Below are 17866 nucleotides of genomic sequence, written 5' to 3'. Positions count from 1 at the left end.
AATTCTATTTTTATAGGGAAGCGTCATTCCCTCATCTGACTTCTGACATTCCCAGGGATATAGAGAGCCAGCATGATAGTCAAACTTTGTACTTGTATGAGTACTTCGCAAAAAGTGTAGATACAAGGAAGTCCTACAACTTAACATATGTCAAGCGTCGCAACCTTGAGTCTCACATTATTATTTCCTGTGTGCTCTTTTTGGCACTATTCAGGTTAAGTCTATGCTCCTTGTTTTTTATCCCATTTTCTGGAATCAGATACAAACATTAATCACAGTCTCATAACATTTTATCAATAAATGGCAGGTTCCCATAGTTTAAAGTTTTTGGGGTATGCATTGATATTATAGAAGAATATATATATTAACTTGTATTACTGCAGAAAAATATTAATATTAATTATGTGTACCTTTTGTACAAAAAATGAGAAAAAATTAAATATTCTAATCAAAAGAAAAGAAAAGCAATCATAAAAATTAAGGAAAAATTAGTAATTCAATGTGTTCTCAAAAACAGCATCCATTTGTCTATAGATTATTATCTCCAATTCATGTGATAGAGTATAGTCAATCAGTCTCAACAAAAGATGCTTTCTTCACATGTGAGCAATGAATACAAGAGTCCTTTTCTCTAATCTTTATAGATGTTGGAGTGGTTAACAATATTTGGAATGGTCCTTCTCATGAAGTTTGAGTTGCTCCAGTATGCTTGAAATTCTTAATATACACTTTGTCTCTTGGTTTCAGGTCATGAAGAGAAAAGTCTAGTGGTCCGGCTTGTACTGCAGCTCCTGATTCATGAAGTTCATGTAGTTTATGCTGTAATTCCTGTATGTAGGAAGCAATAGTAGTATCTCCCCCTAATAGTGAGGTATATGCAGGGGAAAAAGGTTTAGCCTGTATAGGTGGATGTCCAAAAAGCATCTCAAATGGTGAGATGTGTAAATCTCCTCTAGGCCTGCTTCTAAGATAAAATAGGGCCAGAGGTAGGATTTCAGGCCATTTTAAATATGTCTCAGTGCATAATTTTCCAATCATAGTTTTAAGTTCTTTGTTCATCCTCTCCACTTGGCCTGAGCTCTGGGGATGATATGAAACATGGAATTTTAGAGTTATTCCCAAGCAAGAATGTATCTGATTTAGGACAGAATCAGTAAAATGACTTCCTCTATCTGAATCAATATGTGCTGGTAGTCCAAAGCGAGGAATAATTTCCTTTAAAATTATCTTTGCTACAAAATCTGCTGTGGCTCAGGTCGCAGGAAATGCTTCTGGCCATCTGGTTAGTTGATCTACTATTACTAGGCAAAATCTATAACGTCCAGCCTTTGGCATCGTTATGAAATCTATCTGTAGATGTTCAAAAGGTGTGTAAGCCAGAGGACATCCACCAAAGGCTTTTCCATGAAATGCATGTTAGATCACATGCATTTCAAAATTCAATAGCCAAAACCTCCTTGAAGCAGCTTGAATTATTAGGAAGTCATTCCTGATATTTGAACTAAAATGTCCTCTTTCTCCCATTGCTCTTGCTTCTAAACTCTAGGATCAAATTGAAGAAGGCTGATTCTTTCTTCTCATAATAGCCTTCAAATATTTGAATATAATTGTTATTCCCCTCTCCCACCTCCTACTCCCTCAACCCAAGTCTCCTCTGGGATCAACATTTCCTCATTCCTTAAACTGACTAATATTTCAATTGATGACTCTTAGCCAGGGCTCATGGACCTTCAAAGGTATTTTTGATAAATTTCATGGTGATTTGTGAACTTGGATGGATTAAGATACATCTTTGTTATTAATAGCTTTGAAATGAACTTCAGCATGATTTTCAATTACATAAAAACATTATCCCAAAAAGAAGTCTGAAGCCTACACCTGATTGCCAACAGGGCATGAGACACACACAGAAGTTGAGTACATTTATTAAATAAAGAGAAAGAATTACAGCTACAGAAGTCATTATATTGTAGGATCTGGGGGGAAATTTATGAATATGTTCTTCAAAATGATTCCCTATTTCCCCCTTCCTCTGCCTTCTGGAGGTGACCAAGGCAGCTAGTTAATACATTCAAAGCAGGATGCCCTGAGTTCAAAATATAGTTCAGACGTGGCCTTAGCTTTGTGACCTTGAACATGGCATTTATCTGTTCTCAGACTCAGTTTCCTCATCTGTAAAATAAAGATAACATTAGCATCTAACACTTAGAGTTAGTTTAAGGATTAAGTGAACTATTGTTGTCTGCATTTTGCAAACCTTAAAATGCTATAAAAATGCTATCTAGTGTTATTATTTTTATTTTACAAAGATGGTCATTCAAAGACCCAGAGGTTTTTGTATTTGATACAGTACTGTGTTTAAGCATGTCCCACGATCATCATCACCATAACTTGATTTTGGCATAGCCACAAAGATAGACTTGATGCAGAATTGTGTTTTATCTTCTTCAAAAGATATCAGTGGGTATGTCAACCAATTCCATCAGAAGATATAGAAACTCTCAAAAGTGATAAACAAAGGAACAACTTTCATCACATTCATAACTGTATTGGAAAGGTCAGATGAGAGAAATCATATTGCCTGACACACTGAGTAGTGGCCTTGGAAGCAGGAATACTCAGATTTAAAATTGGCCTCAAACATTATGCAAGTCACATAGCCTTTCTGAGCCTTCATTTCATTATGCATCAAATGAAGATAGTAGTACCAGTAACAACTACTCAATTGAGATGATGTATGGAAAGTATTTTTCAAACCTGAACATCTTCAGAATGGGCTCAAATATATTAGATCATGAACCTTTTCCCAAAGCACGAGTGGTCATAAGATGTGAATAAATAGGTCACAAGGAATCGCAAAATCCTTAGGAAAATTGTTCCACATTACTCAAAAAATGCAAATCAACATACTTTTTAGGTTTTACCACATACACAGCAAAACAGCAAAGATGACATAAGGGGAAAATATTTCATTTGGAAAGGGTTGGTGAGGCATTTCTGCCCTTTGGGGAACCAATTTTGGGGAGAAGAAAATGCCTGGAATATTCATCCTCTCTCATGGAGAGCTCCCACTGCTAGGGATAGATCACAAAGGAGGTCATTGACAAGAAGAAACAGCTCAATAACAAGAAAATGCTGATAGCAGGACTTTTGTTGTAGAAAAGAAGCAGAAACCAAGTAGATGGCCATCAATGGTGAGAAAGTTGGTACATGAATGAATTGCCCTATTTCTATGCCTTAAGAAATAATGACTGAAAGAGAGAGACATAGTAAGTTTTACAAGAAAGGACACCAACTGATGCCAGCAGAGCCAAGAAAACAGCATGGACATGTTCATCACAACTGTATCTCAAAAAAAAAAATCATGTTCATGGCAATCTTTAAAGTTTATTCTGTATTATTAGCATCTTCTCCAAACTGTTTCCAATTATAGAGTCAATAAATATTTATTATTATAAGACAAACTAGATATGGTAGCATTTGATGATTTCTAAGGTGCAAATGGTCACACTAAAAATTTAACAATTGCCTCTTAAGAGCCAGTTTGAACTGATGCCACCCAGCATGATCTTGAAAAACAGTATGCACAATGGTTCATTACAGTAGCGGGAATGGAAAGAAGAGCAATGAAAAATAGGAATCCAAGAACTGAAAGAATAAAACTTGCAACAATAGGGGGAAAAAAGAGAAAATACACCTTCTTATCTCTTTTGCACAGGTGAGATCTGTGGATATGGAACACCACACATTTGGCTAAGATCCATTGACACAGTTTTAGTGACTCCTTTGACACCTTACCTCAATACAACACAACTTAATATTACAAAGCCTCTATTATAACCACATTGTGGTAAGTACATGGATATTTTCTTCATTGTCATGGAGCACGTAGTGAAATGAGCAGAGTCCTGGGTCAGGAGTTACAAGACTTGGGCTCAAATCTTAGCTCTCTTATTTACCACATGTATTGGCTCACTTTGTCACTGTGGGTTTCACTTTCATCATCCACAACATGAAGAAGTTAAATTCATTGGATTCCCTTCCAGGTCTAAAGCTTTTTTTTCCTATTGCAAGAGTGAGAAGTTTGATTGAGTTAATGGATCGATCAATTCCCCCAATCATTTTAGGTGGGATGGGATGACCTGGGATAATCAATCCATGCCTCAATCAGCCTCAATCCTTATACTATAAATACTTTTCTTTTTCCTGGTGTTCCTCAGGCCCCTCATTCATTAGTTTTTGGTGGCCTTTGGGATTTCTTCTAGCTCTACTCCATAGATCTCCATCAGATTTTCAATTGGTTTAATGAACCTCATTTTCAAATATTTAAAGAAGGAATTCAAGACTTCACTCCCTTCTGAAGTAATATAATATATATTTTCTCTTAGGAATATCAAAATTGAATCTGGCATTTCTCTTCTCCAATGTTGTTAACAGTTTAAAATTGTGTAAGTTTAACTAACATGAAAATCTCCATGAACTTTAAGTGATTTGTCTTAGATATGAATTCATTACTTTAGCTTACTCAAAATGAGAAAATGACCTGTACTACTGAAATCAGCAATTATTCTGAATCTTAGAGTTATAGAGATTTCCCTGAGCCAGTGAGATATTAAATGACTTACTAATGGTCTTTCTCCCAATAGGTGTCAGAAATGGGACTTGTCCCAGGTCACCCAGATTCCTAAGCTTGTTCACTAATGCTACATGTAGAAGAGGCATGAAGAAAGTGAGGATTTTCAGGACAAGCCAAGCATGCAGACCAAGCTGGGGACCTGATCTGCAAATCAAGGTGAAGATTCTAAATGTAATATTCCCAGGAGAAGGTAGTTGGGAGTCTGTCCAAAGGAGAGAAACTGGGACTTTTGGTTCTCTGTGGGAGTGACTGACCAAGAGAGAAATCTCTTCTCTGGGTTCCTGACTAAAAGAGACTGGCTTTTCTTGACCTAGGCAGAGAGAGATCTTTGTGATTTGACAGACTCTGGACTTGAATTACTGAAGCAGAGATTATCTGACTGAAGAAGAAAAAAGATTTAACAGTTTTGCTTCATCTCTCTGGCTGTCTTTGTGTCACAGCTGTAACTAGACTAACATTTCCTAAAACCTTCATAACCCTTCCTTGTAGATTAGGGAAACCCCTATCCCCTTCACCTCAAACTCCGGTTTGCTCATTCCCAATAAATCCATTTACTTGAGAAAGGAAGAGTGAAGAATATTTCTCTGAAATCACATTGATCCCCTGAGTTACTTAGAAGGTAGCTTCCTAAGATTGGTGGAGGGGAATGAGAGACGTGGATGGAAATTAGGAGGTGAAAGGAGGAGAAGGGTAGGAAATATCTTGACTTATTAGCCATTAGTGATCTCTAGGCAGCCCCAGAGCACCCCTTTAACAGTATTTATCTCTCTAGCAACATCTCTTTATCTCTCATATATCTCCATTATAACTAGGCAGACTCAGGTGTCCCCTAGTAGCAGCTCTCTAGTCAATCCAGAGTATGTTCCAGTTATTGTAACAAGAAATAGTTCAACACAAATCATCCATTCTATTACATATATTGTGCTACACTGAAATCTTTATGCCAACTAAATCAACGTCCTTCAGTATTGGGAAGAAACTCACTATTTCTGACTTAGTATACAGTATTTAACCATATTGTTTTGGTCACCCTAGTGCAAATATCAATAATACAAAAATAGGTCTTGATAAATGACACATGTAAAACCCAGTGGAATTGCATGTTGGCTATGGGAGGGGAGTGGGAAAAGGAGAGGGAAGGAGTATGAATCATGTAACCATGAAAAAAATTTTCCTTATCAATCAATAAAATCAAATTTTGAAAAATCATAATGTTTTATTGTTTGATAATGCTTTTGCCAAAAGAGGGCACAATTTTGATATTTTCATGGAATGGAATGGAATTCCATGGAATGGAAATATTATGGGAAAGTGATACTGGGCTGACCAATATAACCTAATTTCTGGGTATCAGTTATAATATGGTCCTGAAAACATTCTGAGGAAGGTATAAAGATAATTTTAGCATTGTGACTTAAATCTAAATTTATTTGGTCACCAGGGAAAATCCCAAATAATAAAATACCAAGTCAGCTGGAAATTTTATGGTGATTTAATTGATAGTGGAGGACATTAAGGATAAGTAAGAAGGGAAAGGAGTAGAATTTTCTCCTGCCTGGCTAGTACCAGCCTGGAAGATTAGAATATCTAGAAAATAAGGTTTTGGAGTTTGAAGGAGGAAAGAGTCAGCCTGAACTCCAAAAAAAGATCAGCCAGGATGCCCAAACCTGAATCAGCTGAAGGGAAAACTCACCACCAAACCCAGACAAATAACTGCCACCACTCCAAGTTGTCAAAATGCCTAGATCGCTGCCAGCCAGAGTCGCCTCTCCAGGGAAAGAGAGTGAAGAGAGCCAGTGATATGCCTTATATAGACTGATTGATGTAACTTTCCTGCATTTCATCTGTACCAATGATAGTTTACCTTGACTTAAGACAGCCCAGGGGTCTGTCCCTTTTCTCTGCACATGTCTTTTGAAGGACATTTTTCTTAGATACTTAATCCTTGAGTTTGGTGCAGACCTTCCTAATCTTGTTAAACTAAAGAGGGTGGAGAAATATAGAGTTCCCAAGACCTGATTATGTTAGTCCAATTATCTCTATTATAATTAATCAGGAAAAAGCTTAATCAGATCTTCTAGAGTATGGTCTGATTAGGGTGGAATAGTTTTAAAATTCACAAAGGCAAAGCTATGAAATTGATGAATTTCATATATCTGTTTTCCTATAATTAACTACAATGTTTTTGTGCTCCAATATATGGTCATTTTTTTTTAAAGGTAGCCTATGTCACTGAGAAGGTATATTCCTTTTATTTCCATTCAATTCTCTCCAAATCACATATTATATTTAACTTATCTAAGATTCTAATCATGTCCTTAATTTGTTTCTTACTTATTTTTTGGTTAGAGTTATCTAGTTCTGAGAGGGGAAAATTGAAGTCCCTCACTATTATTGTTTTGTTATATATTTCCATCTGTAACTCATTTAGCTTTTCCTTTAAACATTTGGACATTATAAATTTCATGAATGTAACTTTAATAGTGATAATTCTTCATTATCTATGATACTTTTTAATGTAATATAGTTTTCCTGTTTATTGCTTTTGATTATATCTAGTTTTTTGTCAGAGATCATGATTGCTATCTCTGGGGGTTTTTTTGTAACAGTTCAGGCATAGTATATTTTACTCCAGCCATTTATTTTTGCTCTTTGTATATCTCTAATGTTTGTGTATTTCTTCTAAATAAACATTGTTGAGGGTTATTTATTGATTCTGCTATTTATTTCTGTTTTATGGATGAATTCATTCCATTCACAAAGATAAAATTATTAGTTGTGTATTTATTTCTATTCTATTTTTCCTTACTGTTTGTTGTTCTCTTCCCCTCACTTTGCCTTATCCATCCTTCGATTTCCAGGTTCTTTTCTCCTTTATTTTTCCAATTTATGCCTCTTCCTTGAAGCCTTTCTTTATCCTCTTCTCTTGCCTTCCTAGTTCAAAATGAATCCACTCTTTTAAAGGCCCCTTCCTTACACTTTCCCCCTTACCACTGAGTTCTTATTCCATCTCCCCTTCCAAAAGTCTCTCACTAATCCCTCCTTTTTTATTCTTGATATGAATTCTCTTCAAAAATCCTTCTTTAGGGGGGTGGAGTCAAGATGGTGGCTTAGCAAGCAGCAAAAGTTCAGACCTTGTGGAAGACCCTTCCTTAACTGATACAGACTGAATGCTCCTAGGGCACCGAAATCCAAGCTGAACAACAGGACATAAGTGGGGAACTGCCCTTCCGGACTCAAATCAAAAGGTACGCCCCCCCCCAAAAGCCGGAATCTGAGAATACTCAGGGCTAAGGGGAAGGCAGAGCATAGGTCCCAGGACCCCTCCCCCACAACCCAGAGTGCTGAGCCTGCGGCAGCAGCAGTGGGAACCTCTGAGCGGGCAAAGGTGCTGGTTTGGAGGGTCTACCTTGTAAGCAGCGAGGAGCCAGGCTCGGAGCATCCAGCTTGGACAGCAGGGAGGAATCCAGGGAGAGAAGGGGCCATGGCTGGGTCCCTCCATCTGGCTCCAGCCTCACCTTTGCCTCGGGGAACAACCAGATCAATCCAGCTGAACCGAATTCAATCAGAACTCCTCAGAGTTCAGGGAGGCCGGCAAAGGCACTTGCAAACAGCAGAGAAGCAGCTGGAGAGAACTGGAGAGAGCCTGGGTGGCCCAGCCTTCCAGGAGTCTTCAGAACCTCAGAGCTTCATACCACATACAGCCCAACCCACCTGAACTCAATCCAATCAAAAGCCTCAAGAGGACAGGGAAGCTAACATTCCTCCCCTAGAGACTATACCAAGAGATCTGACAAAGCTCCAAGAGGGGAGACTGAAAGCCCCAAAACCAAAACAAAATGAGAGGAGCAAGAGCAAAGCCAAATACAGGGAGCAAAGAAGGGGTAAACTCGAGCAAACAACAGAAAAAGAAGAAAGAAATTACAATAGACAGCTTCTGCACAGGTAATGAGCAAAGAGCGAATGAAACAGAGGGGGAGGGATCAGCATGCTGAAGACAATTGGGAAAAATCTTAAAAACTAAGATAAGTCATCTAGAAACAGAAAATAGTGTCTTGAAAGCCAAAATCAATAAGCTGGAAAATGAGGCAAAGGAGATGAAAGATGAGGCAAAGCAGATGAAAGATGAGGTGAAGAAGATGAAAGATGACCTCCAAAGAAAATCCAACCAAAAGGAAAAGGACGACCAAAAAACTAAGGATGAAATCCAGTCTTTAAGAACCAGAATACAACAATTAGAATCAAGCAACTTCACAAGGCAGCAGGACTCTATAAAACAAAACCAAAAGAATGAAAAAATTGAGGAAAATATGAAGCATCTCATTCACAAAACAGAGGATTTAGAAAATCGTTCAAGGAGAGACAATTTAAGAATTATTGGCCTACCAGAAGACCATGACAAAAGAAAAAGCCTGGACATTATATTACAGGAAATTATTAAAGAAAACTGCCCCAGAATCCTTGAACAAGAGGGAAAAGTAGAGATTGATAGAATCCACAGATCACCTCCTGTACTTTATCCCCAACTGAAAACACCCAGGAATGTTATAGCCAAATTCAAGAACTATCAGACCAAAGAAAAGATATCACAAGCTGCCAAGAAGAAGTCATTCAGATACCAAGGAACCACAGTGAGGATAACTCAGGATCTGGCTGCATCCACACTGAAAAAAAAAAGAAAGGCATGGAATACGATATTCCAGAAAGCAAGGGAATTAGGTCTACAACCAAGAATCAACTACCCAGCAAAACTGACTATATTCTTACAGGGGAAAGTATGGTCATTCAACAAAATAGAAGAATTCCAAGAATTCGTAAAGAAAAGACCAGACCTGAACAGAAAATTTGATGTCCAAGCACAGAACTCAAGAGAATCATCAAAAGGTAATTAAAAAAGAGGGGAAAAAAGAAAAACAAAAAAAATTTAAAGAGACCCAATAAGTTAAAATGATATGTATCCCTATAAGAAAAGAGGTCATTGGTAACTCTTAAAATCTGTTGTTATTACCTGGGCAGCAAAAAAGAAGTATACTTAGAGGGAACAGCAACAAACTGTATAGGATGAAAGTACAAGACATAAATAGGTATATAGATATATGCATGCAAAAATACATATGCATAAGTATGCATATATATATAGAGAAAGAGTTTAAAAATCGGTTAATATTAAAAGAAATGGGAAAAGAAACAAATGGGATTAAATTTATATGTCATAAAGAAGCTCATGGTAGGAGTGGGGAGAACATCAATACACTGGAAGGGTAAAGAGGTCAGAGACAGGAAATACTCAACTTTTACGTGATCTGAAAGTGACTCAAAGAGGGAAAAACAATCCAATCCATTGGGGGCAGAGAATAGATTTGCACCCTATAGGGGAGTAGAAGGGTAACAAATGGTCTGGTGGGAAGGGAAGCAGTACAAGAGAGGGAGGGAGCAGGGGGTTAAATTTAGAAAGACTATAGGGAAAATAAGGGGGGGATAAATAGGGAGCGGGTAGAAAGGGAAGTAAAATATGGGTGGGAACAAGGGGGACTGTTCAAAAGCAAACATTGGTTCTAGAACAAAATAGTGAAAGAAGATAAGGCAGGAAAAGGAGCAGAAATCAAAATGCTGGGAAATACACAGCTAGTAATCATAACTCTGAATGTGAATGGAATGAACTCACCCATAAAACGCAAGCGAATAACAGAGTGGGTTTGAGTCCAAAACCCTACCATATCCTGTCTACAAGAAACACATATGAGAAAGGTAGACACACATAAGGTGAAAGTAAGAGGGTGGAGCCAAATCTATTGGGCATCAACTGACAAAAAAAGGCAGGAGTCTCAATCATGATATCTGACAAAGCCAAAGTAAAAATAAATATAGTTAAAAGAGATAGGGAAGGTAACTACATCCTGATAAAAGGCAGTATAGACAATGAGGAAATATCTGTACTCAATATGTATGCACCAAATGGCAGCGCATCCAAATTTTTAAAAGAGAAACTAGAGGAGCTCAAGGATAAAATAGATAGAAAAACTATACTAGTGGGAGATCTGAACCTTCCCCTATCAGAACTAGGTAAATCAAACCAAAAAATAAATAAGAAAGAGGTAAGAGAAGTGAATGAAATCTTATAAAAATTAGAGTTAGTAGACATGTGGAGAAAAATAAATAGGGACAAAAAGGAATATACCTTTTTTTTTCTGCAGCACATGGTACATTCACAAAAATTGACCATGTATTAGGGAATAAAAATCTTGCAAACAAGTGCAAAAGAGCAGAAATAATAAATGCAACTTTCTTAGATCACAATGCAATGAAAATAGTAATTAATAAGGGAACATGGAGAGGTAAATCGAAAATTAATTGGAAATTAAACAATATGATTCTCCAAAACTAGTTAGTTAAAGAACAAATCATAGAAACAATTAATAACTTCATTGAAGAAAATGACAATGATGAGACATCCTTTCAAAACCTATGGGATGCAGCCAAAGCAGTACTCAGGGGGAAATTTATATCCTTGAGTTCATATATAAACAAATTAAGAAGGGCAGAGGTCAATGAATATGGCATGCAAATTAAAAAATTAGAAAGCAAACAAATTAAAAATACTCAGATGAAGACTAAATTAGAGATCCTAAAAGTCAAAGGAGAAATTAATAAAATTGAAAGTCTAAGAACTATTGATTTAATAAATAAGACTAGAAGCTGGTACTTTGAAAAAACAAATAAAATAGACAAAGTACTAGTCAGTCTAATTAAAAAAGGAAAGAAATAAACCAAAATTAACAGTATCCAAGATGAAAAAGGAGACCTCACCTCTAATGAAGAGGAAATTAAGGCAATCATTAAAAACTACTATTCCCAATTATATGGCAACAAATATGGCAATCTAGGTGATATGGATAAATACTTACAAAAATATAAATTGCCTAGACTAAAAGAGGAAGAAATACATTACCTTAACAACCCCATTTCAGAAAAAGAAATTGAACAAGCCATCAAAGAACTCCCTAAGAAAAAATCCCCAGGTCCAGATGGATTCACAAAAGAATTCTATTAAACATTCAAAGAACAACTAATCCCAATATTAAACAAACTATTTGACAGAATAGGCCAAGAAGGAGTTCTACCAAATTCATTCTACAACACAAACATAGTACTGATCCCAAAGCCAGGCAGGTCAAAAACAGAGAAAGAAAACTATAGGCCAATCTCCTTAATGAATATAGACACAAAAATCTTAAATAGCATAATAGCAAAAAGATTCCAGCAAGTCATCACAAGGGTCATCCACTATGACCTGGCAGACCTGGCAGATGGTTCAATATTAGGAAAACCATCCACATAATTGACCATATTAACAAGCAAACTGACAAAAATCACATGATTATCTCAATAGATGCAGAAAAAGCCTTTGATAAAATACAACACCCATTCCTATTGAAAACACTAGAAAATATAGGAATAGAAGGGCCTTTCCTAAAAATAATAAACAGTATATATATAAAACCATCAGCAAACATCATCTGCAATGGGGATAAACTAGAAGCCTTTCCAATAAGATCAGGAGTAAAACAAGGATGCCCATTATCACTTCTATTATTTAATATTGTACTAGAAACACTAGCATTAGCAATTAGAGAAGAAAAAGAAACTGAAGGTATTAAAATTGGCAATGAGGAGACCAAGCTATCACTCTTTGCAGACAATATGATGGTTTACTTAAGGAATCCTAGAGAATCAACCAAAAAGCTAATTGAAATAATCAACAACTTTAGCAAAGTTGCAGGATACAAAATAAACCCGCATAAGTCATCAGCATTTCTTTATATTTCCATCACATCTCAGCAGCAAGAAATAGAGAGAGAAATTCCATTTAAAAACACCCTAGACAATATAAAATACTTAGGAATCTATCTGCCGAAACAAACACAGGAACTATATGAACACAACTATAAAACACTTTCCACACAGCTAAAACTAGATCTAAACAATTGGAAAAACACTGATTGCTCATGGGTAGGATGAGCAAACCTAATAAAAATGACAATCCTACCCAAATTAATTTACTTATTTAGTGCCATACCCATTGAGCTACCAAAAAACTTCTTTACTGAATTAGGAAAAAACCAAAACTAAATTCATTTGGAAGAACAAGAGATCAAGGATATCCAGGGAAATCATAAAAAATAATGCAAAGGAAGGAGGACTTGCAGTTCCAGATCTCAAATTATACTATAAAGCAGTGGTTATCAAAATAATTTGGTACTGGCTAAGACACAGAAAGGAGGATCAATGGAATAGACTTGGCGTAAATGATCTCAGCAAGACAGTTTATGACAAACCCAAAGACCCCAGCTTTTGGGACAAAAATCCATTATTTGATTAAAACTGCTGGGAAAATTGGAAGACAGTGTGGGAGAGATTAGGTTTGGATCAACACCTCACACCCTACACCAAGATAAATTCAGAATGGGTGAATGACTTGAACATAAAGAAGGAAACTATAAGTAAATTAGGTGAACACAGAATAGTTTACCTGTTAAACCTTTGGGAAGGGAAAGGTTTTAAAACCAAGCAAGACTTAGAAAGAGTCACAAAATGCAAAATAAATTATTTGGAATACATCAAATTAAAAAGTTTTTGTACAAACAAAACCAATATAACTAAAATCAGAAGGGTAGGAACAAATTGGGAAAAAATCTTCATAAAAAACTCTGACAAAGGTTTATTACTCACATTTACAAAGAGCTAAATCAAGTGTACAAAAAACCAAGCCATTCTCCAATTGATAAATGGGCAAGGGACATGAACAGGCAGTTCTCAGCCAAAGAAATCAAAACTATTAATAAGCACATGAAAAAGTGTTCTACATCTCTTATAATCAGAGAGATGCAAATCAAAACAACTCTGAAGTATCACCTCACACCTAGCAGATTGGCTAACATAACAGCTATGGAAAGTAGTGAATGCTGGAGGGGATTTGGCAAAGTAGGGACACTAATACATTGCTGGTGGAGTTGTGAATTAATCCAATCAATTCTGGAGGGCAATTTGGAAATATGCCCAAAGGGCGATAAAAGACTGTCTGCTCTTTGATCCAGCCATAGCACTACTGGGCTTGTACACCAAAGAGATAACAAGGAAAAAGACTTGTACAAGAATATCCATAGCTGCACTCTTTGTGGTGGCCAAAAACTGGAAAATCAGGGGATGCCCATCAATTGGGGAATGGCTGAATAAATTATGGTATATGTTGGTGACGGAATAATACTGTGCTAAAAGGAATAATAAAGTGGAGAAATTCCATGGAGACTGGAACAACCTCCAGGAAGTGATGCAGAGCAAAAGGAGCAGAACCAGGAAAACATTGTACACAGAGACTGATACATTGTGGTACAATCGAAGGTGATGGACTTCTCCATTAGTGGCAATGCAATGTCCCTGAACAATCTGCAGAGATCTAAAAAATACTATCCACAAGCAGAGGATAAACTGTGGGAGTAAAAATACCGATGAAAAGCAACTGTTTGACTACCGGGTTGGAGGGAATATGACTGAGGAGAGACTCTAAATGAACACTATAATGCAAATTCCAACAACAGGGAAATGGGGTTTGAATCAAGAACACATGTGATACCCAGTGGAATTGCGGGTCGGCTGTGGGAGAGGTGGTGGGAGGGGGGGAGAGAATAAAAGAAAATGATCTTTGTTTCCAACAAATAATGTTTGGAAATGACCAAATAAAAATTTAAAAAAAAATAATAATAAAAGAAAAAGAAAAAATCCTTCTTTATCTTGTCCTAAGAGACACTCTCTTATCTCCCCATCTTGCCCTCCTATATATTCATATGTACTCTCTATATAAAGGCTCCAATTTCTTATTCCATTCATCCCTTTCTCTTAATTTGCACTCCTTTTCCTAAGTCCCTTTCTTTTTTCAGGGGATTCTTATTCCATTCTTTGTTCTATACCCTGGAGCTCCCATTTTTCTGCCCATTAAGAAGACTTTTACTTTCTTGTTGTATATGTTGTTCCCTGTAAGACCAAATCTGAAGAGAACCCAGACCTTCACCTCTTTGTCCTCTTCTCCTTAACATTTCTTCCATTCATGTCACTTTTATATAAGGTAATAATTCCATTTCACCTCTTCAAACTCTATATGATATTGTTTTTATCTCATTCATTATATTCAACTTGACCTCAAATCTTCAGCATCCTAATTTGTACTACAGAGAAATCTAAAATATGTATGGGATATGAGGAACATTCACCTTCAACTCATATTTTTTCCTCAACAGAAGAGAAAACCCTGGATAAAAGTTGAATGAATGAAATGTTATGATAATAGTGAAATTTTTTTTCTCATATCAGAGATTTCTTCCTGGAAATTAATTGAAAGGGCATAACAAAATGAAGAAAGTTTTTATCAGAATCTTTCCATTAAAGACAAGGAAATCAAGATATTGAATTTTATCAACAATATTTTTGTTAAACTTACTGGTAAAATTAACCTTCTTCATTGAAATTCCTTTCTACCCTGTAATACATTTTAGGTTTCAGAATGAAAGACTTGGTTTTAGCTAGGTATTTAATAAATTATAGATTCTATGGGATTCTATTTTTGGTTTAAGTATGATTAGAGTGGAACAAAAAATATCCAGAGACACAAAGACCACATTTATGTTAACTAAGTGAATAAGAAATTAGTTAGTATAGGAAATTTACCTCTTACTGGAAATTTCTCTAATTGTCTTCAACTCACCTTATATCTCTAATATTCACAGTAATAAATGTCCTCATTTTCACAGAGTCAAAATGTAGAGCATTTGACAACTCATTTTACTTTAACCATCATAAGTCCCATATACAAATAAATCATGATTGCATTATAGATTATTCTTGACTTATAATAAGATATTTTGACCTATATGCAAGGAGAAATTACATTTTAATGAAAAAAGGTGAGAAAAGACTTTCCATTAACCATCTAGTATTAGTAGGAATTGTCCAGGATGAAATGGTCAATTATAAATGTATTTTTTGAAAGAAATTCCTTTCATCGGAGTATTCCATTCTTTCAATTACCCAAGTACAGAGACCTTGACTTTACTCTTTCAGATCCTTAGCTCATCATTACAGATGTGGTGCTTAGGTACCTAGATGAGAGAAAGACTCTGAACCTTTAAGTACAATATAATCATTCCTAATTAATTTTCCTACTACAATATCTTCTCCATTTCTTCATTCTGTTCATTGTTGAATCATTATCACTAAACCCAAAAAACAAATGATGATAGCTATGATTTTTCAATTGATTTTACTTGGATATTTTGGACCAAAATTCAATCCATACTTCCCTGTATTCTTTTTTCTTTCTTTGTTTTTAATTTAAATACTAAGAAGAGAGCATTTCAATGAACAAAAATAGAATATTGAGGCTTTATGCAATGTTGACCTCTATTATTTACTCCTTATTTTTTAAAAAAAAATATTTAGATGGCTAGGGTTTGGTTAGCTTTATTTTTTTAAAAGAAGACCAACCCCATAATGACCTTCAGGATCAACACTAGAACATTAAAGTGGAAATGAACTTAGAGCCTTGCTCTCTAAGAAACCAAAATAATCTATGTGCATTAGAATTGGGGGGAAATAAATCTCTGAGTCAAATGTGGCACTGACTCCTAATTTGCATAACATATGCAGTGCTCTTAAAAAAAGAAAATTACATTATGAGCAATTCCTGAATATACTTCAAAATGACAATGATTCCAATAATATTGATGACATCAAAGTCAATTCAAAGAATGTTAAAGGTTGTAGTCATTAATTCATAACTATCAACATACAAATAGCAAACAACAAACACACAAAATTCAAAACAAAAATACATCTTCATGCAATTTTCCTTTAGTGCATGAACTAAGTTGAAAACATTGGGAAAGAACAATGATTTATCTGTTATTTCTTAATGAAAGGGTCCTCTTCATTAATATTCCCATAGCATCCTTTATCTGCTTATTCCTTAGACTGTATATAATGGGGTTCATAAATGGTGGTATTACAGTATAAAATACAGAAAGAATTATATCCTTAAGAGACCCAGAATCCGAAGGTGGTTGGGAATATACATAAGTGGCTGAAATAACAAATAAAGAAACCACACTGATGTGGGGGATGCAGGTCGAGAAGGCTTTTTTCTGGTCTTCTTTCACTGGAAACTTGAGAACAGTGGAAAATATACGAACATAAGATGCAGTGATGAAGGCAAAACAGCCAACTACAACCAGCAATGCTGAGAGAAGCATGGATAGCTTATTGCCAGAGGTGTCTGAGCAAGAGATACTGAGGAGAGAGGGGATGTCACAGAAGAACTGATGGACCACGTTGGATTGGCAGAAAGTCAATTGAAACGTGTAGCCGGTGTGGAAAGCTGCATACATGAGGCCAGTCAACAAGCAGGTTAAGGTCATCTGCATGCAGACTCGGGGACTCATGATCACTGGGTAGTGGAGAGGGTGGCAGATGGCCACATAACGGTCACGAGCCATGACAGTGAGCAAAGTAAACTCTACATATGACAAGAAAACCACGAGGAATATCTGAGTTGCACAGCCTGTAACTGAAATAGCCCAGTCGTTCATCAGGGAATTAAACGATGCCTGGGGAGCAATTATTGAGAGGTAGCAGGCATCCACAATGGACAGATTCCTCAGGAAAAAGTACATGGGAGTGTGGAGCCTCCTGTCAAAGATGATGATAATGACAATGAGGAGATTCCCCATCAGGCCTGTTGAATAAATGAGAAACAAAAGCAAAGAAAATATGATCTGGAGGTCTCGGATGTCAGAAAATCCCATGAGCACAAATTCGGTCACCAGAGTAAAATTGGACATTTTCAGACTTTTTCATCTGATGAATCACCTAGGGAGGCAAGGAGAAATCAGTCCATCAATCACATATTATGGAGAAGATGCTATAGGCAAAGGCTAGAAGACATTAGATAATTTTGATCCTTGAGACTTTGACAGGCAGCATGACCTCTGCCATGTGTTGGCTGTATATCCTTAAATAAATTAAGTTACATCTTAAGGAAATTCTCCAAGACTTGTATACGTGATGCAGATGTTTACTGTTTAATGATGTTTCTGCTCTCGGAAATTCTATTTATTAAATCAATAAGCAAAGGAACCTTACCAAAGAACATATATTGGATTCCTTTTTTTCTTATATCAGATT

At 36.2% G+C, this 17866-nt stretch overlaps 1 protein-coding gene across 1 annotated transcript; it reads right to left on the bottom strand.

Moving 5' to 3' along the window:
• Positions 1-16581: 16581 nt before the first annotated feature.
• LOC100023193 (olfactory receptor 14C36-like) lies at positions 16582-17523 on the bottom strand. The gene has a single exon (XM_001374774.2). The coding sequence runs from the start codon at positions 17521-17523 to the stop codon at positions 16582-16584; it is 942 nt and encodes a 313-aa protein (XP_001374811.2).
• Positions 17524-17866: the final 343 nt, after the last annotated feature.

This window comes from Monodelphis domestica, chromosome 4 (genome assembly GCF_027887165.1).
Source record: "Monodelphis domestica isolate mMonDom1 chromosome 4, mMonDom1.pri, whole genome shotgun sequence".
Classification (NCBI taxonomy): domain Eukaryota; kingdom Metazoa; phylum Chordata; class Mammalia; order Didelphimorphia; family Didelphidae; genus Monodelphis; species Monodelphis domestica.
Note: the sequence above shows the minus strand (reverse complement) of the source record. Positions and strands in the feature narration are given on the sequence as shown.